This window comes from Tauraco erythrolophus, chromosome 8 (assembly GCF_009769465.1).
Source record: "Tauraco erythrolophus isolate bTauEry1 chromosome 8, bTauEry1.pri, whole genome shotgun sequence".
In the NCBI taxonomy this organism is placed as follows: Eukaryota; Metazoa; Chordata; class Aves; order Musophagiformes; family Musophagidae; genus Tauraco; species Tauraco erythrolophus.
The window spans coordinates 6,605,277-6,631,262 of record NC_141472.1 but is presented as its reverse complement, the minus strand read 5'-3'; the positions used below and the strand labels follow the sequence as shown (position 1 = coordinate 6,631,262).

The following is a 25,986-nucleotide window of genomic DNA, read 5'->3' as shown; positions in this document are numbered from 1 at the left end:
ACAACAAAAAAAAACAAACCAGGAAGCCATGGTGAGACATGGCAAAAACATTAGCAGAAGGACTTGGCCTGGGTAAAATGCAATAAAGCCCAAATCTTTTCCAGAAGTGCTTGGCCAGGGTCTGAAGTACAATACCAGCAAGAAGCCCATTATTAGTTTCCACCCCTCCTCAAACGGTTCAGCTCCTCCGCCACGAGCGAGCGGCCACCTCGGCGCGCAGCCGGCTGCTGCGGCAGCAGCAAGGTTGGTGCCCATGGTGCTTCCAGTTGCTGCCTTTCCCTCCTGGGCTTCACAACCTGCAACCAGAGGCTGCTGCTCGCTTCAGGATAGCTTTAGAGCAGAGGACCCACCTTGAAGGCACTGCCAGGCTGGTGGCCATCACACGCCAGCAGCCAGAAGACCCTCTTTGTACTGCTGGAGCTGTGTTGTGACCGCTTGTCCTCACAGCAAATGCCCTCATGCTGCGCCTCCGATGGGAAATGCCTCTGGGAGACGGACAAACTGTGGATCTTAACATCAGCTCATTAGGAGTGCAGGCCCCTTAGCAGTACGGGGAAATATGGGCTTCAGCCATGACCAGTAGGTATTTCAGATCCTTGTATCCCTTGTTGTGCCAGGTAGGTTTTCCTGCCCCATTAGGAAGCAGTTGCATAGAGGAGTTTGTTTGGAATACATTTTGTGCTCTGTTTTACTGCTTCAAATAAAAAAAAAAAACAACAATAAACCAAAAAACAAACAAAACAATAAACCAAAAGAAAACAAATCAAACTGGGCTGAAGCCTAGCAGTGAGCAGGAGGGAGCGTCTTTATCACCTCCCATTTGGTGATTTCAGAGGTGCTCAGAGGGTTGCCAGGATCACGCCATCCTCCAAACCCAAACTCCTTGTGGCAGGAGTTACAATTTCCACGTTTTGGGGGAAACAATACTCAAAAACCTCCTTGCTCCTGCAGTGTGGCTGGGGAGGGAGTTCGGGGAGGTCTGGCCGGCAGCGGTGAGGGGGAAGCACTGGAGAGAGCAGACCCAGAGGGCTCAGCACACCAGGGGAGAGACTGGAGGGAGGCAGCGGGGAGGGGAAACGCCTGCAAGTCCCCAAAGGGTTACTCGAGGGAGCCCTGCCCAGCTGAGGTGTCAGGATTTCCAGCCTCCTCCGGCTCAAGGAAGAGGTCTCACCACCCTGTGAGAAAAGGCACGCGTCTCTGTCCATGGCAGGGGGGTTGGAACTAGATGATCTTTAAGGTCCCTTCCAACCCAAACCCTTCTATGATTCTACACATATCTCGCCCTGCACAGCACGGAAAATAAGCTCCAGATACAACCGAGCAGCCACCGCTCCTGCAGGTAGCAGGGACATCAGCATCTGCTGCTTTTTAATTTCAGAACTATCCTGTTTTCTGCCAAATCAAACTCAGGTATGCCCTGTTTGCAGAGCTCCTCGTTACAACCAGTGCCATCGGTGGGACTCCAGATGAAACCTCCTGCCTCTTTGCCAGCACTTGCCAAGGAGCACTGGGGAGGCAGAGCCGCTCAGGCTCCAACTGTGCCCTGGGGTAGGGGTCTCGCTTCGCCTGATGGAGGAAACATCAAAATCCTGTCTAATACTGATCTGGAATATTTTTAAGACATAGTTTGGATAGCAGTATTTAGCAAAGACACGTAGGAACAGCAACGAAAAACACCTGTAAGAGGAGAGCGTGGCTACGCTGAGGCGTTACAGCAAAAGCTGCTACGTGAACGCATGCGGTGCATGAAACACCTCCTCTCCCGTCTCCTGGAAAAAGCTGGAAGCAAAAACCTGAGAGCATTTCTTCAACCTCTGGTTTTACCCACAGAGGAGTTCTCCCCGGCACTGCTGGGAGGGACAGGACAGGAGCACTGAGACCAACATACAGCCATGCCGAGCATCGCTGGGCACCCACAGCAACATCTCATCGGCTGCCAGCCCAGCACGTACCCAGGAGCAATGCCATGGTTTGGGAGATTTCCTGCATTTGACATTTATTTCGGTCCCAAATGCCTGCGACTCTGGGCTGCCATGGCCATCCCTTACCGCAACGTTCGGGAAAGCAGGTAGCTACGCGTTACTTCCTGAATGGCTTATGAGTACCTGGGCAACACTGAAGCCAAAACTCTCACTGCCCTGGGGGTTTTTCCCAGCAGGTAAAATCAAGGCAGCAGCTCATATTTTAGCTTTGGCATTTGAAATTCTGCCCACTCTGCAGCCATGGGTCTGCAAAAGGCATCCACTAAGCACGAACACGTGCGAGAGCAAGGGCAATGACCTAAAATGATGTTGAAGACTAGTTTCTGCACCGAGCAGTGTTTAAAACAACTGATACTTGCGAGAGAGCTAAGGAGTAAGGATGGAGTGTGTGGCCTCTGCGCAAACAACGTTTTCCAGGTCTCAGCAAATCTCCTGGGAGTAGGGCAGAGTGCAGCCAGCAAATATATTAAACGTATTTTACTCCTGTCAATCAGAGGAGTATAATAACAAGGAAAACACTAAACTGTTGCCACCGCTTGCAAAGGAAAACTGCAAGTGGCAAAGAATATATTCATCTACCCTTTGCTAAATACACAGGAGTGTTTATTTACATTCCACTTAAGGAGTTAAAGTGAGGCACATATCATTAAGAATATTTCCGAGCAACCATCACAGCAGGCTATTCAAAGTACATGCATACTGGTGACGCATGGAAAACCAAAGCCTGGCCTCCACTAAACAGGGTGAAATCACTGCTTCCAAGATCAAAATCCAGCCCGCAACTCCTAACCGTTCCCTCAGGGAGTGTGCATTCCTGGGATGGAACCACCTTGCCTTGTTCTCAGTCACCCAAAAAGTAACCCCGTGATTTAATACCCAATGCGCCCATCAGAAAGAGGAAGACCAAGCTGCATCATACTCTTCCCATGCATGGGATGGCTGGAGAAGGCTTTCCACCCAGACCACACCACTTAATTTTAAGCTGCATCCCCAGCCCCAACTGCAGACCCCTGACTCACAGGCGTGCCAGCAAGGAGAGGCCGCTGCAGAGCAACTTGCCGGCTGTTTTATCCCCTCTGAAACACATTTAGAAAATCCTACCTTTTTCCAAGAGCTCCCCAACACACGTCATCCATGACAACCCCAGAAGCCGAGCAACTGTCTGCTGCCAGCAAGGAGCCGCTGGCATTGCAGTGCTTCGCTGTTGCTTTTCATAGAGAAATCCTTTAAAATAGGCTTGTTTTCTATTTCTGTTGGTATTTCTATGCACAGACATGCCAGCAGTTGTTCCCTACGCATCCCCCCACAAATGCGCTGTGGCCCCCTGATCCACTCCAGGCACAGAAGCCCGGCACGAGCAAGGGGATCCAACCATCAGCAAAACCCGTCTGCGCTGCGAGAGCAAGATGAAGCGGGGACCGCGCCCGCGATGCCCGTTCTGGGTGACAGATGGCCAAACCCAGAAAGACAGTGGTCAAACCCAGGGAGATCACGCGGGTCTGGGGTCCAGCTCTTGCAGGGAGGCACAGGGCTATCAGCAAGGTGAGACCCAGCAGCGTGGAGGGTGGCCGTCCTCTCCATTCCTCTGGGGGACAGGGGTGGCATTTTGCCCAGCCTCAGCCTCTGCTTCTGAGTCACCCGCAGGAGGACCCTCCAAAAAGGCACGCCCACCTGCCCAGGCTTCAAGCAAGAAACCACACACCGCTGGAGCTCTGTCTTCTCCCCCTCCCATCAAGGCACTCAGCACCTAAATAAGTCCTTGGCTTCCCAATATTTTAAAAATACAGGGGGAAATAGAGGGGAAAGTAATTTTTTTTTTCCCTTTCTTTGAGTGTTTCAATCATTTTGAGGCACAAAATGCATACAGTATGGTTTGTCCCAGAACAAAGGGATAGCACTAACAATGCAAACAATTTAGTATCAGGCCAAGTCCTCAGAATTAAGAAAGTTTAGCGCTAACAGGTTAAAAGGCTATTCGAGGCATTATAGACACTACACACGCCAGTTACTTTGAAAATATGCTATTAATATTATTGTCTAATATTAATATTATGTGAATTAATAGTAGCATGCAGGTGACATAAAAGGTTATATAAGAAAAATTAGAGTAAAACTCACATCCGGGTGTGGAATCGCGTATTGTCCCTGAATTGTATAGGCCTGCAAAAGGAAAAAAAACAGGAGTTATTAGCGCTGGTAGGAGGCAGTGGCAAAGCCCCGTGCCTCCGCAGGGACTGCTGTCCCCCGGCTTTGCTCCTGTCTGCCTGATGTGGGGTAAATGCTGTGAATGCAGGAGCTAGAGAGTAGCCCCCCTGCTCCGCCTGGGAGCCCGTGCCACCCCCAAATAACAGAGCTCGGGAAGCTGAGCCCCGTGACTCCCCTTGCTCTGCTGTTGGTGAAAGTGGAGTGCAGGATGTTGAATTTTTACTTAACTGGCTTAATTTTGAGGCTAGGGGGGACAAAGTAAGCACTTTCTGTGCAACAAGGAGTTTCCCTGCACACCCGCCTGGCCAGCCCAGGGGAAGAGCCCTCCTGTGCTGCATTAAATTTGCCAGGGCAGCGAGTCCTTGGGGTGGGAGGGAGACATACCCCTCCAATCAAAGCTGAAGCATGCTGAGCTACCTAACTTGAAGAGCTTGGTCTCGGTTTGACTTTTCCAAAAAGAAGGAAACAGCTCTTTAACGGGGTCAGAATTGCACAGAGCAGGAAGACTCGGCTTCACCAAACCAGAATTTTCTGTGTAGCGGATGCGTGGTAACATCACCGCTGCCCTTTGCACGTAAACGTCTTCCTAGAAAGCAAGCCAGTGCAGTAAGTCCCTCCATATTTTCAGGTGCACGGCTCCCAATACGCTTTACATCTACCCAATATATTCCAGTGCTCTGCTGGGAGGGAATAGCATTGCCGTGCAGAAAGCCTGCCGGTGCTGACGTCCCACCAAGCACAGGGGGGGCTCAGGGACAGGCTGCCTTTCACCAGCAAATGTTGGACAAATGTCTACTGGGCGAATTGTTTAGTGTTTTTCCCATTGTTTTTAGTAATCCTTTCTCTTTTGTAAAAAACCTGAAGATAAGCACCGCTGTGGATAAAGAACCAGACACTAGAGAGCCCAGTATTTCGGACTTCACTAGCTAGCAAAACGTATCTCACTGGTTGACACATTGTTCAGATGATTCTGAAAGAAATGGCAAAAGAGATGGATAACACTTTAAAAAGGGAGAGTAAAGATAGCCAAGAAAAAGAAAAAAAAAAAAAACCAAACCCAAAAACAAACGCTCTGAACCTCCTGCAAATTTGCCGCATCGTTTGCAAACAGCAAAGTGCTTTGTGTGAGGAAAACCCTCAAAATCCTGGAGGAGGAAGGAGGCGAAGTCCCGGCACAGAACCAGCAGTCCCAGTGCCTGCCAGCATCCCAGCATGATGGGGACTGGCGTGACCATGAGGACGTGGCAGAGGCTGCTCTAAAAAGTTCCCTCTCTCCTGGTGGATTAATTTGGTCATTGTTTGTTTTTTTTAGAAAAAGCTAATCAAAGGCAAGAAGGTGTCTTGGACAGACGCAACCCAACTCTGACAGCGCTTGCCTTTGTGACCCCCAGCTTTGTGCAGAGGCTGACATGGTTGAGCTCCTGCGGGTTCAACCCACCCCAAGCACCTTGCGGCGTCTCAGATGGTCACCTGCTGTCCTCTGCCCACTCGCCTCGTGCCAAGAGCCACGGGGCTTGCCAGTGCTCCCTTGGGTTGCTGCTTCTTCTGTGCAAGACACCGACCGTTCCCCAGCAGGAGAAACGCTACCTCCATCTTACTCTCCCTTTTGAGAAGATAAGTTCACCAAGCAGTTGGACTCAAAGCTCTTTTCCAGGACAGCTGCTCAGACCAAACAACACGCTCCTTCTGATGCTGGCAATGACTAAGAGATGCTAATTCAGCACGCTGCCTGAAATAGCCTGTGCTTTGGGCTTTGCTCCTAGCCTTAGTTTGCCCTTCTGCTATTTATTACGGTTGAGGAGAAAATAAATAACTTGTGTGCTGCTGCTCTGGATGGCATTAGCTGTAGCTTTGTGGTGCTGGCTCTACCCAGGTGCTGGAGCTCCTGGGAAAGGACCTCTCCTGCTAGATACCGGTGCACCACAACGTGATGGCATCTACAGGCAGATCCTCGGTCACCCGGTGAGGTGCATAGATGAGGTGGAAAAAGCAAAGGTTCAAATCCGCTCTTTAGAAACAGCTGCCTGCTCAACTGCTCTTGTTTCATAAACCACATGCTATGGGAGCTGATTTTTGGTTGCAGAATAACTGCCAGCTCCAGTGGCACGTGCGTGTCACAGTTATCCTGCAAAGACAAAATCCACCATCGCTTCCGAAGGGTTGCTGGAAATACCACGGCATGATTGCAAACCTGCAGATTGAGCACTGCGCAACGTCACTGAAGGCAACACAATGCAGGCTCTCCTGCGGGCAGAGCTGAGACCCAGCTTTGCAGAATTTTTGGGGGAAGCAGCATCCCAAACAAGCTGAACACTACTGACAAGGATGACCTTTTCATGGAGGCTGCCCTGAACAGAGGATCAGCACGGTCCTGGAGTGGCTGGGATGAGCCCTTTCTATCTCGGCTCAATTACAACTATGTAAAGTTATTTTTAATTGGACTAGAGATGCCATAAAATAAACACTTGCAGCCACTGTGAGAGTATGGTCATGGCCTCTTGTTCAACGAGGCTTTTCTCATTTTCGCCTTCACATTGGGAACTGTTGGCAAACACTGAATTTGGGCTTGGAACAGGTTGCCCAGAGAAGCTGTGGCTGCCCCATCCCTGGAGGTGTTCAAGGCCAGGCTGAATGAGGCTTTGAGCAACCTGGGGTAGTGGAGGGTGTCCCTGCCCTTGGCAGGGGGGTTGGAATGAGATGATTGCCAAAGGAGCTGCGCCGGAGCAGGACCGCCCCGCGGCAGAGCGGCACATCTCGACACACACACGGGCTTTTCTCGAAAAGTCGGGAGACGCCGACGGAGTGAAGGGACCGCCCCCCAGGAGCCGGCAGCTCTCGCGGGAGACGCTGACGTGTCCTGGGCGTTGCCAGGACAACGGCGGTCCCGCCCACCCCTATAAAAACCCGCCCAGGGAGCGCGAGCGGCAGCCAGGGCGTGGCGCGGCAGTTTGTGCGGCAGGGCTCGAGGGAAGGGCGCCGTCAGTCAGGCTGCGGCTCGAGAGGGCGGTTTAGTTGTCAGCTGTCACCTTCTCAGAAAAATTCAGCCATGGTGACCACCCGGTGGAAGGCGAAGACCTCCACACCTGGCAAGAGGGATGTGGGAGCACAGACAGAGCTCCCACGGAGGGATGTGGCTGTCCAGGTCTTGGGCTGTAGGGAGTGCCTGAGCCTCTCCATGGTAAGTGGTGAGAACAGCTGTGTGAGGTGTGACCAGGTGGAAGATCTGCTTATCATGGTTGCAGAGCTGCGGGAGGAAGTAGAAAGGTTGAGAAGTATCAAGGAGCCTGAGAAAAAGATGGGAGGTGTCGGGCACTGCCTGACCTGAAGCAAGAACATAAACAGGAAGACCCAGAAAAGGCAACCCAAAACAAAGGGCATTCTGAATCCGCATCCCACATGGCAGAAGACAGTAAGTCAAAGGTGAGCCACGAATGGAAAGAAGTCTGTGCTTGGGGCAACAGGTGACCCCCCTGCTCCTTGCCTACTTCAGCTCCCCAGGTGCCCCTGAACAACAGATATGAGGCTCTGGAGGTGGAAGGCCCGTCGATGGATGGTGAAGCTGAGGGACCATCTGCACTGGAGGTGTCACCAGGGTCAGAGAGGACTACCTGTTGTATCAAGACTGCCTCCACAGGGAAGAAAAGAAGGGTAGTAGTTATAGGTGACTCCCATCTGAAGGGGACAGAAGGTCCAATATGTCGGGCTGACCCTGCTCTGAGAGAAGTCTGCTGCCTCCCTGGAGCCCGGGTTAAAGACGTCGCTAGGAAACTTCCTAGCCTGGTACGGCCCACGGACTACTATCCTTTACTAGTCTTCCATGTGGGTGGAGACGAAACCGAAACACAGAGTCCATGGTTGATCAAGAGGGATTTCAGGACCCTGGGACAGCTGGTAAGAAGATCTGGGGCACAGGTGATCTTTTCATCCATCCTTCCAGTTGCAAGCAATGACACTGGAAGAAGCAAGTCCATTCAATCAATTAATAAGTGGCTCCGTGGCTGGTGCCATCGCCACAATTTTGGCTTCTTTGACAATGGCATGGGTCACATGGCACCAGGCCTACTGGCACCAGATAGAACTTGTCTTTCTCAGAGGGGAACGAGGGTCTTAGCGCAAAAGCTAGCAGGGCTCATTGACAGGGCTTTAAACTAGATTTGAAGGGGGAGGGGGGTAATATCAAGAATGATAAAGATATGCTGGAAGTACTTGTAGAACAGAAGAAAGGAATTCCAGCTGCTCCAGCCAGGAAGTCAGATTCATCTGGGGCTCAACTTAAATGCCTTTATGTCCATTTGCGCAGCATGGGGAATAAGCAAGAGGAGTTAGAAGTGTGTGCACGCCTGTTGAGATATGATCTTATTGGCATCACAGAGACGTGGTGGGATGAATCCTATGACTGGAGTGTCAGAATAGAAGGGTACAGGCTCTTTAGGAAGGATAGGCAGGGGAGAAGAGGAGGAGGAGTTGCCCTCTATGTCAAGGACCAGCTAGAGTGCATGGAGCTGCACCTGAGGACGAATGAGGTCCCGACTGAGAGCTTATGGGTTAGGATTAAAGGCAGAGCAGGAACAGAGGACGTAGTAGTAGGGGTCTGCTACAGACCACCTGACCAGGAGGACAGGGTGGATGAGGCCCTCTACAGACAGATAGGAGCTGCCTCACGTTCACGAGCCCTGGTCCTCATGGGGGACTTCAACCACACCGGTATCTGTTGGAAGGACAACACAGCAGGGCATAGGCAATCCAGGAGGTTCCTGGAATGCATGGATGATAACTTCCTTCTCCAAGTGGTAGAGGAACCAACAAGGAGAGGTGCTTTGCTGGACCTTGTTCTCACCAACAATGAAGGCCTGGTAGGGAACGTGACACTCAAGGACAGCCTTGGCTGCAGTGATCATGAAATGGTAGAATTCAAGATACTTAGAGAAGCAAGGAGGGTGCGTAGCAGGCTCACTACCCTGAAGGAAGCGGGGGACCTGGCTCCCCGGGATATGGAGAAGGCTGAGGTTCTCAATGACTTCTTTGCCTCAGTCTTCACTGGCAAGAGCTCCAGTGGCACAGCCCAAGTCACAGAAGGCAAAGGCAGGGACTGGGAGAATGAAGAACCGCCCACTGTAGAAGAAGATCAAGTCCGAGACCATCTTAAGAACCTGAAGGTGGACAAGTCCATGGGACCAGACGAGGTGCATCTGCGGGTCATGAGGGAACTGGCAGATGAAGTTGCTAAGCCACTATCCATCATATTTCAGAAGTCATGGAAATCTGGTGAAGTTCCCACTGACTGGAAAAGGGGAAACATAGCCCCCATCTTTAAAAAGGGGAAAAATGAAGACCCAGGGAACTACAGGCCAGTCAGTCTCACCTCTGTGCCTGGCAAGATCATGGAGCAGATCCTCCTGGCGACTATGCTAAGGCACATAGAAAATAAGGAGGTGATTGGTGACAGCCAACATGGCTTCACTAAGGGCAAATCCTGCCTGACTAATTTGGTGGCCTTCTATGATGAGGTTACAGCATTGATGGATAGGGGAAAAGCAACTGACATCATCTACCTGGACTTATCCAAAGCATTTCATACTGTCCCGCACGACATCCTTGTCTCTAAACAGCAAAGACATGGTTTTGATGGATGGACCACTCGGTGGATAAGGAATTGGCTGCATGGTCGCACTCAAAGAGTTGTGGTCAACGGTTCAATGTCCAAGTGGAGGCCAGCAACGAGTGGTGTTCCTCAGGGGTCAGTACTGGGGCCAGTGCTATTTAACATCTTTGTTGGAGACATGAACAGTGGGATTGAGCGCACACTCAGCAAGTTTGCAGATGACACCAAGTTGTGTGGTGTTGTGGACATGCTGGAGGAAAGGGATGCCATCCAGAGGGACCTTGACAGGCTGGAGAGGTGGGCCTGTGAGAACCTCATGAAGTTCAACAAGGCCAAGTGCAAGGTCCTGCACGTGAGTCGGGGCAATCCCATGCACAAGTACAGGCTGGGCGGAGAATGGATTGAGAGCAGCCCTGAGGAAAAAGACTTGGGAGTGCTGGTGGATGAGGAGCTCACCATGAGCCGGCAATGTGCACTGGCAGCCCAGAAAGCAAATCGTATCCTGGGCTGCATCAAAAGAAGCGAGGCCGGCAGGTCAAGGGAGGGGATTCTGCCCATCTACTCTGTTTTCGGGAGGCCCCACCTAGAATACTGTGTTCAGCTCTGGAGTCCCCAACATAAGAAGGACATGGAGCTACTGGAGTGAGTCCAGAGGAGGGCCACGAAGATGATCCGAGGGCTGGAGCACCTCTGCTATGAAGACAGGCTGAGAGAGTTGGGGCTGTTCAGCCTGGAGAAGAGAAGGCTCCAGGGTGATCTTATAGCAGCTTCCCAGTACCTAAAGGGGACCTACAGGAAAGCTGGAGAGGGACTTTTTACAAGGGCATGTAGTGATAAGACAAGGGGCAATGGATTTAAACTGAAAGAGGGCAGATTTCGATTAGATATAAGGAAGAAATTTTTTACACTGAGGGTGGTGAGGCACTGGAACAGGTTGCCCAGAGAAGTTGTGGCTGCCCCATCCCTGGAAGTGTTCAAGGCCAGGTTAGATGAGGCTTTGGGCAACCTGATGTAGTGGAGGATTTCTCTGCCCATGGCAGGGGGTTTGGAACAAGATGATCTTTAAGGTCCCTTCGAACCCTAACCATTCTATGATCTTTGAGGTCCCTTCCAACCCAAACCATTCTATGATTCTAATGAAGCAAACTCCAGCCTTTTCTTGGTGCGCGAGTGCCTGGCAGATCTAACACCCTGTTTCCCTGGGCTGGCCCTCTTCTTATCCTCCAGCAGCCATCACAGGAGCTAAGCCGTCTGCCTGAGCTTGCAAACTGCCATCGGTTCTGCAAAGAGCTTTCAGTCCACCTGCCGTGGCACACAACAAATGGGATGACACCATGCAAGTCAGAAGGCAAGAAACCTGAGTGCACTAACGGGCAGCGGCTGGTGCTGCAGTAAAAGGCTGAGGTTGGCAGTGGAGGCTGCAAGCGGGTCGGCTCTTACCTGACCACCTGCAAAAATGACAGGGGTGGAGGCGGGCTTTGGGCGGTAGGGAATGGTGGCACCTTTTGGTGGGGACTAGGAAAAGGGACAAGGAGAGGGAGAGAGAACATTAGAACAGCTTTCCTGAAACGGCGGCAAAAAGAGTGTTAGAAAGCACCCGACGGAGCACGGCCCCCGGGGCCGCTGCCAGCAACACCCGCACCAGGCAAACCGCGTTTCTGGACAGGAGGACACAGGGGAAAACCAGTGTTTAATGGACAACGAGGACAACCTGGGGTACAGGAGATCCCCTGCCAAGGCACGGGCCCCTAAATCGCTTCCCGTACCTCTGCTGCCTGCCTTGCCTTCCTTCTGCTCACTGCAAACTGCATTGCCTGATCTAGACTCAAGCCTGATGGTAGAACACAGTGCCCTCCTCAAAACACTCCCAAGGAGACCCTCAAGGTGCAGCAAGATGGGGAGGTACACCCACAGAACAGGCTTTTCATCCCTGGATGCCACAAGCCTCCTTGTGCAGTGGTTTTCCTTGCAGACTGAGAGCTCTTGCATGTCGGCAGCCCACCCTGGAGTCATCGCAGCCCGCCACACACCGGGAGCTGCGGCATGGCATTGTGAGCACAGGCACTGGAAGGAATGAGCAGCCCTTCTGAGCCACCCAGCATGATGCTTAAGCTCTTTGACCTCTCTCATCTTCCTCACTGCTGGAACAGGGTCATCTTCAGGACTTGGTCTAGGCTATCGCCATCCAAGCTGGGACATGAGTGGCCATGCAGCGGATGCTGCAAGGTCCTGTTGTTGCAGTCAAGACCTCCCATGCTCTGGTGGGACAAGTGGCAGTGATTGCTTTGGCCAGGGTGCTGAGCTCTGGAGGAGCCACAGGCTGCAAACCCCTCTCAGATGGCAACACCAGCATTTCCAGAGATCTTATCCTAGAGCTGGATAGTGGTAGCATGACGTGTGAGCAGCCAGACAGATGCCAGCAGCAGAGGCACTGATCTTTACGTGCTCCCAGCCCTCCTCCTGCAGCAGCATGACCCGGGACAGCCCCACTCCAGCTGGCCGGGACATCTCGCTCCTCCTTGCTGTGGCCTGGCTGGTACCTGGGTAGGTCCGAGCAGAAGCTGTAGTGGTGCACATCAAGCTGTATCAATGCATCCCACTGTGCAGTGCACGGGATCTTCTCACCCAAGTTATGTCTGTTGGTTTTCTCTCAAACATAACTAACAGGCCACAAAGGAAATTTTGCAGGTTTCTAGGGATTGGGAGAGATTTCAGATAAAAGCCTCCTGGTTCTACCCAAAGTTATATGACCCAGTTACTGCTATGTAAAGACAGGCAATATAAACTCCACTATCTCATGGAAAATTCCTAATTTTTTCTGTACGTTCTTCCAGACACCCACTTGTAGCCAAGTGGCATATCCAAATCCTCCTGCTAAGCATAGGCCTGCAGGAAAGCCGTAAGATCAAAGCACAGCCTCCATAATCACAAACCTGGTTTTTATTTTACTGCGCTACAGATCTTGAAGGGGATGAGCAAGGATTTCTGTGGTAAGATAACTTAAGACTGAAAGGTTATAAGGAGCATCTCTGTGAACTGTTAAAGTCAGGAGACTTCTCAGGTTTCAGAATGCAAGCAAACCCATGGGTTTTTCTCTTTCCCATTGCCCAGCCATCCAGAGGAGCAGCAGCCCTTGCTTTGGTTGGTTAGAACTGCAGCCACTGAAGACTTTGCAACACACCTGCAAGCATCACCTGGGGCCCACCTCTGCCACAGTCCAGAGCATAATCTGGAGTCGCTGAGCACCCCTCTGGCAGCAGTGTACTCCCCTGAGCATCACTACCAGCCAGCAATGGGTAATGTGGCATGTGGCAACTCCTCCTCAGCCATGCTGCTGCCAACCTGAAGTTGCTTAGTTGCTGAAGGTTCTGCTTCACCTCTGCTGAGCCTCAGCATCCTCATGTGAAGCTCTTGCAGCAGCAAACGTGCTCCTCCCCGTCGTGAAAGGGCAGCGGTGTGCGGGCCGTGCAGCAAGCCAGAGGGCCCAATCCACAGCTGGGAGGCACCAGGAGCGGAGGGTGTCACTGTCTCATTATCTCTCCTGGAGCTTCTTCCATCTGAGATGGCAGATGTGGACGTGGGGCATGTGGCTGTCGTCATCCCTGGCAGTAAGCCACTGGTACAGCAGCATCTATCTGTCCATGGCAGAGATGTTCAAGCTCTGCTCGTCAGCATTTGTCCCAGAAAACAGCACCCTAGGCATGTGTCCACGCACCCTATGGCCTCAGCTCTCCACCAGTCTTCCTCAATACCTTCCCCGCTGTGCCTTGCTGGAGCCCAAGTCTGTGCTCCCAGACCCAGCGCTTCCAGTGCAGGGGATGCGCTGGCCTCCCCCTCCCAGCCGTGGTTCTCAAGGGGCACCGTGAGCCCCATGCGGAGGCAGCCAGGCACTCAGCTGAGTGTCCCTGTCCCCTTCCCATGGCACCCTCGGCACTGCCGGGACACAAGGCTATGGCCGTCCCAGCCCACTTGGCCTCTTCCGGCACCCCTCTCTCCTGAAGCCACCCTGTGCCACGACACAAACCATCTCCTTTGGGGCACCCAACCAGGTGGGTTTCCAGTGTGGAACTCTAGAAACAACATATGAGTATGGCGGGGAAAACACACTGGGTGGGTTTCAAACGGAAGTACCAGGAAATGAGTGGTCCAACAACGCGTGGTGAAGGGTATGAGAGACACACTCCACAGCTCCCAGCGCCGCTGCGGTGCCAGCTGGGTTTTTTTCCTATGTACTTTACCCCCTTTGTTACAGACTGTACCTCCAGCATCACCACACAGATCTGTTTGACACACTGGATAATTGCGTCGGGTGTCCCCGAGATTGTCACCGCCCGCTCCGTGGAGTTGGGCAGCATGTCCCCCGCCACTTGAACCTGAGCACCTGTTGACTGAAGACAGAAAGAGAGAGGAGAAGAAATCCCACAGCTGAATGCCTTTCCTTGCAGCCAGCTCCAGCTCTGATGCCACGTGCCTCCCAAGAGCTGCACCGCCCCGCGCCTGCTCAGACACAGCGCCCTGCCTGCATCTGCAGGAGCATGCTGGCAAGGTCCCACGAGATGCTGCTCCTATGTCAACAGGACCGTCCTGGGAAGCAACATGATGCATGATGCTCGCAGCATAAGGATCCCCCTTTCCGAGGCAGCTCCCGCTCCCCTTGCCGGAGCTGCGACTATGTGCAATAACAAAACCAGGTCTGCCTTACCTCCCTGATTTCCTTGATCTTGGAGCCTCCTTTGCCAATCAGCGAGCCGCACTGACTAGCTGGCACGACCAGTCTCAGCGTCACCGGAGGTTTGCTGGTAGCAGTGCTGTTGCTCATTGAGTTGGTTATGTCCTTGGGAAGGAAGAATGCAACGCATCAGCCTTTCCAACCCAGCCAGATGCCTGTCATCCAGGCCAACCCAAATACCCTGGGCCAGAGAAGAGGGGTCACGTCCCTCAGACCCCAGCTGGTCTGCAGCTCCATCACTGTGCATCTCTGCAGTTAATTAACTGTGAGACCTCTGGGACGCTTCACTGAAGCTCAGTTCTTGCCTAGTTAGAGATGTCTGGAAGGTTTCGTGCTGAGGTTGTGTATCAGCCAAGCAAGGCCAACCAGGCACGCATGGGTTGGAGGTACCCAGGTCTATCTGCACTGCTGGCCCCAACAGTGAGCACACCAGAGCTCTACTTGGCTGGTGGGCCGCTCAAGGGTCTGGATGTAGACCATTTCACTCTGCCCTCCTGGGGCAAAGGGCTCACGTTGCTCACCTCCTCAAATTTGTAGGCAATCATGGCAAAAGCCTTGAAGATGGCATCAGTGGGGCCGGTGATGGTCACAATTCGCTCAGGGCAGTTCCCTTCTGAGATGTTGATCCTTGCCCCACTCTGGAAAGAGAAGTGCAGTCCTGGAATAACCATGGCCAAGCAACCAACAGGGATGTGCTGGAGGTGCAGCCCTTCCTCCTGGTTGGATCCTGTCCCAGCCTGGGAAGGTTTAGTATCCAACAGCAGAAGCTCAGATTGCCCCAGGAGACCGGCAAGTACATCGCTCACTTGGTCCCTGGTCATCACCTCTGCTGGACTCTTGACATCCCATCTAACCTTAAAAACCTCTCATCCTTTCCTCCTGCGGCACTTCCAGTGCTGCCTTACCCCGACCCTCAGAAAGGGTTTCCAAGCATCCACCTTGGGTCTTTTATTGCAGGGAAAACCCACGCAATCAGGCAAGACCAACTCATGGGGTCATTGCTTGTAAAAAGAAGAGTGTTTCTTATTGATCTGATAACTCCTTGGTAGCTGAAGGCACAAAGACCCTGGGCAAACTCAAGCATCTCAGAAGTGACTTCAATTCCCTGTTTCATTAAGAGCAAATTCTTGGCTCTGGAAAATTCCCATTTAATGTGATAGGAGTTTGTTTAAGTACGGAGTGAGAAAACTGGACCAAAGAGGTCTGAGCACAGATGGCTTGTGTGTCTTGACCCTGATGGCCCTTCCCAATCCTCTCCCCTCCACCTACAAATCATTTTAAAGAGCAGGGCTGCTCACCTCCTCACGCATCTTCTTCACAGTCTCTCCTTTCTGAAATAAGAATCAGAAACATAGGCTATTGTAAAAAAAAATCAAAACTTCTACCTTCTAAAAAACTCTTCCAAACACATCTCTCTAATATATGGCATAGGCAAACATTTGGGCAGCTCTGAGCTGTCTGGTCCTCCATCCCCATGTGCTCCCCACATCTATAAGACGCAACAAACAAACCAGCTATCCAACTGCAGCTTCCACCTCCATTTCTACACTTCCTATTAGGAGGAAAACCACATGGAAAAAGCTCAGAAACTGATGAGATGTTGAGAAAAGCTGGCACTTCAGAGTGCCCTTGAAGGGCAGTCATCTAGTACCTATAGAGAGATCTGATATCTTTATATCTAGATATAAAGCAGGCACAACTGTGGATCTTTCCAGAGCTGGACAGGCTGATGGAAAAATGAAGTGCAAGCATACAGGACAAGGTGTTTGTGCTGCAAATCTTTGCTGCCACAAACCTGCCTTTTAAAAACACCAAAAAAACAATCCCGTGTAGCCAGGACTTTCTAAACCACCGTGGCAAGCACCAGGCAGCAGAGCACCTCATAAAGCTTTTCTGCATAAGCTAAATGGCATCATGCATCCTCAGGGGGAAGCGCTGCAGAATTTAGGTGGGTTTGCAGGACATTTCCTAATCTCTCTTAAGGAATCTATTTAATTAACGTGTCAGGGCAACATGATCAAAAACATCTATTTGCTATCACAGTGAAGCAGCTGGAAATGACACTAGATAGGTTTGGTGGCTGTTTTTTTTCAGAGGAATGGTCTTTGATCTCTATGTGGGTCTGCCATCATTTCTATCTCACAAACCGAGCAACACACTCACGCACACTGAACATTTAAGGGACATTACAGGGAAGAGGTGACTGGCATCTACCACATGGCAGGCAGCGAATGGTGCAGGCAATAGCATTTAAAACACATTTAAAAGATGTCATTACCTTTCCAATGATGCTTCCAACTTCCTGCCAAAAAAAAGCCAAACACAAAGGAAAAGACATTAGAAGACATGAAGACAATTCAGCCCAACCCCATAATGAAGCAAAGACCTGGTGCACGCTGTCCCCAGCAGAAGGACAGCGCGAGGGGCAGGCATGAGAAGGGCCAGAAGCACCATGTCACCATCCCCATCAGTAGGAGGAAACCTGCTCCTTGCCACCCAGGGCTGCAGAGGCTGGCTGGACTCGGGCGCAGCCAGAGTGGAGGTGGGAGAGGGAGCCGTGAGGAAACCCCCTCGCCAGGAGCCCCTTACCTTGCCGTGCATCAGCAGCCGGATGGTGAGGGTGACGTTCAGGCCGCCTTCAGAGACCTTCGACTCCATTTCCTACCAGGGGACAGGAGACGTGCGTTAGCTGGGAGGGCAGCCCTGGCGCAGAAGGAGACAGCACCACGGCCGTATCACCTGGAGACAGAGAGGGGGAAAGGTTTTCTCTTAAAATGGGCAGGTTCCTCAACATGGGATGGACCCTGCAGAGCAGCAGGGCATAGGAAAGCCACGGCTGGAGGAGCTGCCATGGGCTACTGGAGGAGATGTCGTGGCCTGAGCCACCTTAGTAGGTGCAGATCAGGCCGGCTGCTCAAGGCAGGGACCACACCAGGCGCAAGCCCGGGAACAGCCCGCACCTCTGCTGCGGCTTTGCCACCGGTTTGATGCAAAAGCCATTGTAGGAGCAAAGACTCAAATGTCCAAGGTGGCACAGCCAGAGGGCTGGCCCACACCTGCACGAGCCAAAAAGCAGTTGCGCCCAGCTGAGCACGTGGATGCAGGAGCAGGGAGTTGGCAGAGCAGCCTGGCCAAGGACCGACAGCTGAACTGGGACTTTAAAAGGTCCAGGGCACCTATCTAGCAAACCAAAATTCACCGTTTCAAGTGTGAATGGGCACTCAGAAAATCAAAAGCCAGTTTTTCAGTAACCAGGAGATACTCATCTGACCCCAGGAGCACAGAGCAGGAAGGATGGAGCTGGTGTCCCAATTACTACACATCTGTGTTTTCACCTCGACCTGTGAGCAGCCCCAGCGGAGCGCTGCGTCTCAGGACCACACCATCTCCAGCCACTCATGCTTTGCATGTATCTAACAAAACCTCTGCGAGTTTTCCCGGTGCTGTCGTGTTCCTTTCCCTTCCCATTCTCTCTCTTTCCTCCTCTGCCCTCTGGAGGAAAAACGCCTCTGATGTTTTGGAGGCACAGGAAGAAAAATCACAGAAAGGCAACAAATTCTCCATTTTCTTTCCTGACGCCTCCTTAGTAGCATCTCTGTGCGAGGACCTGGCATATGAAATGTCTCTGCAGCCTATGGCACAGGGAGACCGACCTGGACTCAGAGGGAGGTGCCAGCATCCTTCTACATGCAATGCCATGAGATTTGCAGCAGTTCTCCCTCATGTTATTTAATCCCTCAGTATATATCAGATGGGAGATTTTTCATCCTAGTCATGAGCATCTGGCATTTTCCTTTGCTCAGACAGGGACTTATGTGACCAAAAAATGGGGGGTAAACCAGTTCTCGAGTATTACTTTAATGCAAAGAGGCAGTCGGGATGAAGAAACACACAGCAACGCACAAATCATGGGTGGGAGAGGAGCTTGATGTAAAACCTCCTCCAAGAGGTTATTATGAGACCCAAAATGGATAAAACCTGTGTGGTTAGGAGGGAAATGATGTTCCCACTGAGCTAACAGGAGACCAGCTCACTGGGAATGAGGTTGCTTATAACCTACTTGCAAACACTGATCTTGAGGCCGACGGATGTTACAATAGAAAAAAAAGTAAAATCCTCACAAGAAGGATAAGGAATGAAACGTTGAAGATGTCAAGCCAAAAGGCACTGTTCATGGTGGGGAGGAGGAGAGTATTTCAGAGGAAGTGTGTGATGATGTCGGAGACCAGAGTAATAGGAACGGGATGACACATGATAGCACAACATCCGAGATCAGGAACTTTCTTTTTCAAGACCGAGCCCACTGCAGGCAAACAATAAAGGAAAACAAATAACTGGTTGTCTTGGTTAACCCCGTGCTGATTTCTGCACGTGGGAAGCAACGCTGAAAAAGATGAACGTGCTGATTTGTGGAGACCAGTGCTGCTGCATGCTTCACATGGAAGAGAAACGATGTGCCAGGAGACAAAGCGCACGCACAGAAGATGTGCCTCCACTGCAGAGAGGGACAGCCATCCCCAGGGATGTCCTGCCCCAGGAGCAACCTAGCCCTGCCGCAGGGAAAGAAACAAAGCCGTGACACCACCACAGCCACCCACGAGGCTGGTGCATGCCAACGCAGAGGTGCAACTCCCCTTCCCAGCCCTGGCAGCAGAGCCAGAGGAAGGTAGGGGCTGTTCAGAGCTGATGGTAAAGGCGTATCCTCAGGAAGCAGCTTTCGTAACTCGCAGAGGCAGTACCCACAAAGCCATCCTGCCTCGCACACCACCCAGAGGGCTTTTCTTTGCAGGTTGCCCAATCACAGTGGCCCAGGGCAGCCGCAGCCCAGAGTGGCAGCCCCACAGGCGAGGGTGGGACCCTGGAGCAGTCTGGGCTTTGCCGCTGGGCTGGTGGACCCCAAAGCCCAGCCGGGTGGCCAAGGTGCTCTAAACCCAGACACGTCTTTGTGGCAGCAGGAGAGCTGGCAGTCCCAATGAGGCAGGTCACGACTCACCCACTAAGGATCGGCCAAATTCACCGGTCTGCTTTCATCGAACATCCTATGGCAGCAGCACTTACTGCGGGAGTGCCTGCCATCCCCGGCTCCGCATCCCTCACCGGAGGAACCCTGCGTCAGGCCGTTATGTAAATGTTTCCAATTGATTGAAAAAGTGGGTCATGTGTTAGCCAAATGCTCCTGGCTTTAAGATTTATCAGCGTTATTAAATTAAGCACGCTTCATGCTCCAGTGAGCGGGAAAGCTACATTGGCCTTTTCTTAATCATACTGGTGAAAGGTAAGTCTTTCATAGGGGGGTTCATAAGCTCAATGGAAATGATGGGAACAATAGAGCCGAGGCATTTACCTTGGGCATGTGCCTCCCCCCACAACCCTCATTCTTCATGGACAAAGGGCTGGGAAAAATTATCCCCAGAACGCCATTTTGAGCATTTCGGAGTATTCCGTGCCTGGAGAGAGACTCATCTCGGACCGTTTCTCCTCACCGTCATACTCTGCCTGGTTCATAGCAGCTTTGAAATGGCTGCTTTGTCCATCTACTTGAAAGCCCTGAGGACATCATTACATCCAGTCCAACGGATAGAGTAGATCCAGAGCCCAACTCCAAGCCAGTGCAAAGCAGGTGCAGCCCTGCAGAGGTCAAAGATGCAGCATTAGGAGACAGAAGTGACGAGTTTGGCCCTGAAATGGAAGATGTACAGCGAGCCAAGCAAGGCTCTGCCGAGCATCGTGCCTGGGCAACCGCGGGCGGAGGACCGGAGCAGCATCCTCTCATGCACGGCCATCACGAGGAGCAGCCAGATGTCTTTGCACCACAGTGAGAGGAGCTCTGCAAGGTGAGGAGGACAGTGCCCGGCACCAGTCTGCCCCAAAACAGCTGGGTAACATCTTTTCAAAGGATAATCCCGTTGCAGAGCAAATAGACCTTTTAAACGCAGCTGCCTTTTGGGAAAGTGCTCAGAGAAGACATCATCAGTACTCAGAGCAATTCAGTTCTTCACTCTCCCTTGGTTTTGAGATCAAATATATTAAATTCTGGGAAATTTCCTTAATCTATCAGCAATTCCCTGTGTTTGAAAATGCAGCTCAGGCATCAGTGACCAAGGAGAAGAAGGAGAAAAGGAATGAAAATGAAAACCCAGAGTAGCAGAATGTCCCCTGTGCCCCGTGTGCAAACATACACACTGATTTTTCTTCTTTCCAGTTTTTTGGATATATGAGGAACTGCCTAAGCTGGCACTCTTGTCTTTATGCTTGTTGGTACCTCACAAATACTGACACTCTCCTAAAATTCGAGCAAAACCTCCTAATGAGGGGAATGGTGAACACCATGTATTAAATTAATTTAATAACATGATCATCTCCCAGACAGGAGATGGCATGTGAACCTGAACGGGGGGAGGGAGACCAAGCTCCGGGCTGGACTTTGTCTTCCAGCCTGGTTTCCAAACAGGGGCTGGAAAAGCAGATGCTGGAAGCCCTGCAGCCCCTTCCCGATGGGTGATAGCAGGGGGCTTGGCTGAACTCAAGCAGGGCCAGTGTCCCTGCAGGGGCCAGGAGACATTGCTGGCTCTGTGCTTGCTGATGCCAGCCCTCCTTCTCCTCCTCCTCCTCCTCCTCCTTTTCCTCCTCCCATGCACCCACTTGGGCTCCCCGGGCACTCTGGCCACGCACGAGCAAGTGCTGTGGCGCAGCTCCAGCAAATGCTGCCTACACCTCCTCTGCAAACGCCCAGCGGAGAGCCAAGGCGTCTGCTGCTGATACTGGGGGGCAGCTCCCTCAAGACAGCCCCGCCACCCCGGGGCATGGCATCAGCAGCCTGCATTTTGGAGAAGGTGGTTGAGGCTCTCATAAACGAGCTCCATCAGAAAACTGTTCTTCTTGTCTTGGCACTAGCATTGCAGACCCCAACTCCAAAGAGAGGATCTCTCTGATCTGCTCTAAACTCACCCTAGTGCCTCTGGGACAGATGGTCCTTTCAGAAGACAGATAAAAAAGGTAGAGTTAATTTGGTAGAGCTTGTCATGGAATATTCTCATCAGTGTTATGGAGGTCAAATTTCATTGCTTTATCTAGGTATTTGTTTGGGGGGCAGCAATGCTTTGTTCAAGCTGTCCAAAAACAAACAGAAAGGACAACTTAGTGCAAAAACATCCCACAGGCATAACCCACCCCCTCCCTGAAAGGTTTGGATAGAAATTTCACAGGCACTGCCAAGCAAACTCAATAAAGAAGGTCCCCATCACCTCCCTCGACCATCACATAGCCTCCAGAAAATCACATGTTCTTGACACATTTGGTCAGCGCAGGCTGATAAACTCCAAGACCTTGGAGCCCTGTTGACCAAGAGCCCTTGCCAACCCACGCAGGTAAAGCGTAGGGTGGTGGAGGCACCAGTCTGTACAGGGATGCTGTGCCACCTGCCCAGAAGACCACTCCTGAGACCCTACCCTGGAGCATCTGGGCAGTTGCTCAATGGCAGTGCCACCCTGAAAGACATCCAACGTGCTTCCTGAGCTCTTTGGTGCTTCAGGAGCCCCACCAGCAGAAAGCCAAGTGTTAAAGACGACCACAAAGCTTCAGTGTCCTTCAGCACATCACAATAGGCTACAGCATGGCCCAGATTTCTAATGTGGTTGGCAGACTTTCATGTCGGGGATTAATATCTTGGCCAGAAAGTCCATCACTCAAGACAACGTTTTCCACTGCGACAGAGGAAATGTTTAAACAGCTCTGACCCCCCCGTACAAAACTCAGGCCAGCATTTTCTGACCCTTGGAAAAGGAAAGATGTGCTAAACGTAGAGAAAAGGAGGGGAAGCCAGGAAAAAAGCTGCTTTTCCGACATGTGCTTTCCAGCTTGCTTTCCAGAGGAGCGCTGCCTGTCCACCTGCGTAAGCAGGAGCTTTCTCCCCACTCATCTCCCGGCGGCTTGATCCTGCCATTAAGACCTAATCCGGTGATTTTCAGCATTGCGTTTTAGCGGCTGGGAAGCACCACGAAGCTGCCAGCTCAGGATTATGACGACAACACAGTCTGGCCAGGTCAGGACAGGGGTGGAAGGAGGAAAAACGCTACAGCAGGGAACCAAAGTCAAGCATTCCCTTAAACCCAGGCTCCAAATGGAAACGCATCAGCCGCCAGCAGGCTTTGGCTGTCAGAAGATGAAGTCGTGGGAGGACAGTAGCACCATCTATGTGAGTGACACCAAATGCTATTCTGCAATAAAGCTGCATTTCCAGCTGCTGCCATTTTTCACTGACGGTAGTCATTTTGGTTGACGTTTCCTCCGCTTACTCTTCAGCTTCAGTGGAAATATTTTAGATATCTTTAACCAAAAACTATAAAAAGACATCCCATGCTACCTTGGCACATCAGGCAGCAGTCTATCCCTGCTTCTCACCTGCCCTTGATCTTTCCAAGCATCACAGGAGATAAATGTCCCGGCCCGTGCCCTCACAGCAAGCATCTCTGGAGGCTTCACTCTTGGTCATCTGCTCCCCTTTCCTCATTCTCTGGATGCGATGTCTCTGCTTATGGCCCAGGATGTCACTCATTGGCTGCTGACGAGCAATTATAACCTGCCTTCCTCTCCTCACTCATGTGCACCACGGGGCATTTTCAGTATCACCCACCTCTACACCAATTACCCCAATTACCATTGCAGGGATGCAAATACACCTTCGTCTGGAACCTCTGCTCCCTTCATTCCCTCTCTGCTCTGCCAGCTCCTCTGCCAACAAATTCAGTCACAAGGCCATCAAAACAACCTCTCCAGCTGTCTCGTTTGCTACCTCCATGATCTTCTAACTCCTTCTTCTCCCACCAACCTCCTTGCTGGCTGCAACTCTTGGGAGCTCTCCTCTATTTCTAAACAATCATTTCCTACCACCCTTCGCATCAGCATGGCTTTCTCCCCAGATCCTTTGCCCTCTAGAGAGCAGGGATGATATTTTGCACTGAGTGGCCCTCCAGGGAGACATATTGGCTCTAGATATTGGTATTAGCTAGAGTTCAGGAGCAACTGGTATGATGACCCATAACTCCAGCCCTGTCACACCACAATGGGCTCGGCCACATCCCAACCAAACACACACCTCTGCTCTCAGACCAGCCCAAAGCCGGGCTAAGCCTGCTCTCCCCTCCAGGAAATTCCCTGCTGCTTTCCTGGGTTTCTACTTAATCTGGCACACCCACAAGCCAATATCAGACTCTGCATCCTGCTTTGGATGTCGACTGCACCAGCCTCATTTGCCTCTTCTGAACCCACCTTCCCTTTGTAGGTTTTCAGTGGGGTTTCACACATTTCAGAGCAATTTCTGACCTGATGGATAAACCAAGAGGAACAGAAATGCAGCATCACATACCTCCAGCACAGACCTGTCTCAGAGAACAACGAAGAGCAGAACAAACCCCTGACTCCAGTCTGTGGACACTGGAGGCCTAGGGAAGGATGTCCATAAGAGTCCCTGCTCATCCACTGAGCACCGCGTGGTTCATCGCAGCCTACGGTACCCCAACAGTTAACCAAGACCAGCAGCAGCAGCCCACAGAAGTGCAACCCTGGCACGGCTGGTGCACGGATGCGCAATCACGCATGAAATCAGAATCGGGCCCTGCATGTCAGATGGTGTTAGTCTCCATCGCCTCTACAGCAAGCCCGATCCGAGGAGAACGACTGGTTTTGTCGCAGTGGCGGTGCTGTTATTGCAGTCTTTTGTGTGAAGGTTGCCGAACGGAGCTGCAGCTTTTCCCTACCAACCACCCCAGGATAGAGGTCTTGCACGCAATAACTTTATCGCACGCCACGGGCCAGCAGTGCGATGGCCCTGATACATCTGCAGAAGACATAAAACCTGGAGGCTTATGTTAGTTACCAGGTTTAGGGAAAATTTAGGTAGTGGTACCCAAGATGTATATCTGCAGAGATCTATAGGATGCAGAATTTCCATTCATTCAGGTGAGCTGCTGCTGTGTTGCAAGCAGAGGCTGGACATCCAATAATGAGGGAAATTAATTTTAGCAGGAGCAGGCTATTAGATGCCCTTGTGCAACCAAGAAAACCCTATCTGGGCTGGCTTCAGGGCTCCCTGATTGTGGGGCCCTGAGCAAAATCAGTGACTTGAACCTATTAAACCATCATCTTGACAAGCTGAGAATTGCTTGAAATAAAAATGGGTCTCCAGTTGGATTTGTTTAATTTTCTAACAAATTAAAACTGCTTTCAGAAGGCCAGGGCAAGTAGGTAGGTGGTAACAACACACTTTAATTCAGCCACTTCCAATTCACCCTGTTAGTTACTTTTGGAACAATTTGTCAGTAAAAATAGTATTTTCAGTGAACGTCAAACTGCTTAAGTACATCCGAGATTTCAACTTGTTAGGTGATGAGAGCCAACGCTCTCTGCACTACTCAGATGAGTCCATTACAACTCAGTGACCAAGAGCATCCTCAGATGCCTGTGAGCCTTTAGCAAGTGCAAGGTGGACTCAAGACCCTGTGCACTGAGAAAATAACATTTCCTGGGAAAAGGAAGATCACTCTGTCTCCTCCATCACAGCTGTTTGGTCTTCCAGCAGATTAAAGAACAGATAAAAAAGATCCATTACAGGTTTTTCCTGAAACACTGGCTGTTCAGCCATGCCCAAGCCAACTTTTTGGAGAGGCTGGGAGTGAGGGCCCCAGAGGAGCAGCTGATGCACCAGTGAGGACCAGGGCAGGTGCCCTGGTTGTCTCTGGGAGGCAGAGCCAGCAGCACTGCATTGCACCCCCAGCCCGGACCCTGCCGCAGGGCTCAGCACTGCGGAGCAGGGTGAATTCTGCAGCAGCAACCAAGAGACAGAAAAAAAACCCAGAGCCTTCCTGAATTAGCTGGAACAGCACTGCCTTGCACTGTGGAGGCCAGGAAGATGACTACTTCAGTGCCACGCTCCACATTTGCACCCCTGAACATGCGGTGGGACACGGGGAAACACCATGAGCAGTGCCGCAGAGGGCAGCTGGACTGAGCTACTGGAGAACGGAGAAACTCGTGTGATGTGAAGGGAGCCAGGGCAGCTCATCCAGCATTTCTGCAAGCACCTGCAACAAACACCCCCTGAGATGAGTCTTCATAGAGGGGTGATATATGCCCTACCTGGTAGTACAAGGCTGCTCGTACTGTCCTACGTGGCATTGTCCTGAAAGAGCCAGGGAAGCCTGTGACAGAGAAAACCATTTGAAGATGGCTGGGAAATGCTCTAAACACCCCCAAAACATTTATCAGTGGCACTCCTGTTAAACAGCCAGGTGACTATCCAAGTGGGGAAGCCAATATATTGGAGGGCAGAGCAAGAAGCCACAGTGAGTTTGGCAAAGGGGAGAAAATAAGTCACAGTTCAGCAAGGCAAAGCGCTGAGCTTGGCTGTGTGCAAGTAAGTGCGCAGAAACAAAGGAAGAGCTCCCCATCCACCTGACAAAGGCTGGGAGCAA

The 25,986-nt window shown here is 51.6% G+C and overlaps 1 protein-coding gene across 11 annotated transcripts in view; it reads right to left on the bottom strand.

Annotated features, from left to right (window-relative positions):
* Positions 1–25,986, bottom strand: part of PCBP3 (poly(rC) binding protein 3) — a 53,500-nt gene that overhangs the window by 17,023 nt on the left and 10,491 nt on the right. For 4 of the 11 annotated variants that reach the window (XM_086615303.1, XM_086615305.1, XM_086615304.1 and 1 more), the window contains exons 1-8: positions 17,108–17,176; positions 16,797–16,820; positions 15,817–15,849; positions 15,040–15,156; positions 14,492–14,623; positions 14,049–14,177; positions 11,230–11,304; positions 4,101–4,142 (exon numbers count right to left, since the gene is read on the bottom strand). In XM_086615303.1, coding sequence (XP_086471429.1) covers positions 4,101–4,142; positions 11,230–11,304; positions 14,049–14,177; positions 14,492–14,623; positions 15,040–15,156; positions 15,817–15,849; positions 16,797–16,820; positions 17,108–17,176 — 621 coding nt within the window. Of the gene's footprint in view, positions 1–4,100; positions 4,143–11,160; positions 11,305–14,027; positions 14,178–14,491; positions 14,624–15,039; positions 15,157–15,816; positions 15,850–16,796; positions 16,821–17,107; positions 17,180–25,986 lie in introns of those variants that run through there. The other 7 variants (XM_086615300.1, XM_086615301.1, XM_086615302.1 and 4 more) reach the window with 5 other exon arrangements.